Below are 2,027 nucleotides of genomic sequence, written 5' to 3'. Positions count from 1 at the left end.
TATATATGTTGTATGAATAACATGCGCTTGTATGAATCTGTATATACATCTTACACAGAGACAACAAGACCAGCGGTCAAACTGCCAGTTTCTGTAGTCACTTACTCTTCGGCATTGAGTAAATTTATAATAAGTTCCACAGGTGTAGAAAAGGAAAAAATAATGCACAGATCATAGTTCTAAATCTCGTCATTTGTATTAACCTAACTGTGTGTGAAGGCTGTACCCCCGAGGACCCTGTAGAAATGACTGTGAATGGGAACGCCAAGCTATTTACTTCACTGAGCATTCGCAAGAAAGGAGAAAATTCAATAATAGAAATGAGGGCTGAAAAGGAATTAACCATAATTTCATGGGACGCTGTATCTATACAATACAAGACTCAAATGAGCCTGTAAATACAACTCAATTCTCGTGTGCCTACCTGTATCCTAAGCGTGCCTGATTCATCTGCCGCTGCGTTGAGAGAATAACATATACAATAAAATTCCATATTTCCTGAAGTAATGCTGCCATATAATGAATAGTAATGGGGAAATCATAATAATCCATTAGCTCTTAAAATGCTTATTCTGATCTGGGATTATCATTAGCACGATTATTTACAACAAAAAACTAACTGAAATATACAAATGCCATATTATAGTCATTGTGATTTTGTTTTGGGCCTAGTCCAAGTTTTTAATAATTTGATTAAACTTCAATTAGAGATTCTGACGTCCCTGGGATCTTGAGGACAAAACAAGAAAGCAAGAGAGTAAACGTTTACATACTTGGACATGGTGTATTTTCTTATTTTTATTGAAACAACAGGTAATGTATGGGGAAGGGGGTGGGGCGTCAAAAGTAATATTATGATAACCATACTTTTCGTGGAAGTATTATTTAGACGAAGGATAAATAACTCAAAGTTAACATCAAAATGTTGAAAAAAGGCTACTGAATACCGCAAGCAAAAGAAAGACAAAAAGAACTTTAAAAGATTGTGTTAAAGCTTGCTCACGACAATGGTTTATGGTGATATAAACCATCCTTGGAACTGAATGAAACGAGCGAAACAAATCAACGAGGGAAGCGTGAAGTAGCTATAAATGATTTCATGCTTTCACTATGGTAAAAAAAAAAAAAGAGAAAGAACGATCAAAATATACAAGTCAGTCAGAGCAGATAAAAACTTTTAATTTATGCCATCATGGCTGCATGACAATGTGAAAAACAGGGTCTGTATCAAACATAATCATGGACAGTGACTTACTCAAAAGAAATAAATGTTTTTCCCATACCAAATGAGACTCTCTAATTAGTTAGGAATGTGCTTTGTGTCCTGTGCCCAGTGCGGTGACGTGACATGTGAGGTGACGTGAACGTGACATGTGTGCTGAGGTGACATGTGAGGTGACGTGACATGTGTGGTGAGGTGATATGTGAGGTGACGTGACATGTGAGATGACGTGACAAGTGAGGTGACGTAGCATCTGAGGTGACGTGACATGTGGGGTGAGGTGACGTGACATGTGAGGTGAGGTGACGTGACATGTGAGGTGAGGTGATGTGACATGTGAGGGGACGTGTCATGTGACGTGACGTGACGTGGCATGTGAGGTGACGTGACATGTGAGGTGAGGTGACGTGACATGTGAGGTGAGGTGGCATGTGAGGTGAGACGACGTGACATGTGAGGTGACGTGACATGTGAGGTGAGGTGGGATGTGGGGTGAGGTGACGTGACATGTGAGGTGACGTGACAAGTGTGGCTGCATGCATTTGAGATTTTAAAAATATTTATTATTTTATTTCAAATTAAACTCAACAGGGTTTCCGTTCAGTTGAACGTTCAGTTGAACAAAGTCACTTCAGTATACTTGAAAATTATATTAGGCGGACCCTCCATAGACAGCACACGGCACGCGGCACATGACTTGTCGGCACGTGCCGTGCCACAGGCTAATATCCCTCCCTTCATAGGCCATAGCACGACATCACAACACAACACATCACAACCATGGATTCGTCTGATGAAGATACTC

The 2,027-nt window shown here is 40.1% G+C and overlaps 1 protein-coding gene across 4 annotated transcripts in view; it reads right to left on the bottom strand.

The window, feature by feature from the left end:
* LOC101845286 overlaps window positions 1-2,027 on the bottom strand; it is a 23,091-nt gene that overhangs the window by 1,247 nt on the left and 19,817 nt on the right. For all 4 annotated transcript variants that reach the window (XR_220064.3, XM_013082491.2, XM_013082483.2 and 1 more), the window contains one exon: window positions 425-456. Coding sequence is in view for 3 of the 4 variants with exons in the window: in XM_013082483.2 (XP_012937937.1) it covers window positions 425-456 (32 nt within the window). In the remaining variant the exon portion in view is untranslated. The remainder of the gene's footprint in view (window positions 1-424; window positions 457-2,027) is intronic.

The sequence above is a fragment of the Aplysia californica genome, unplaced genomic scaffold (genome assembly GCF_000002075.1).
Source record: "Aplysia californica isolate F4 #8 unplaced genomic scaffold, AplCal3.0 scaffold00008, whole genome shotgun sequence".
NCBI classification, from domain to species: Eukaryota; Metazoa; Mollusca; class Gastropoda; order Aplysiida; family Aplysiidae; genus Aplysia; species Aplysia californica.
Note: the sequence above shows the minus strand (reverse complement) of the source record. Positions and strands in the feature narration are given on the sequence as shown.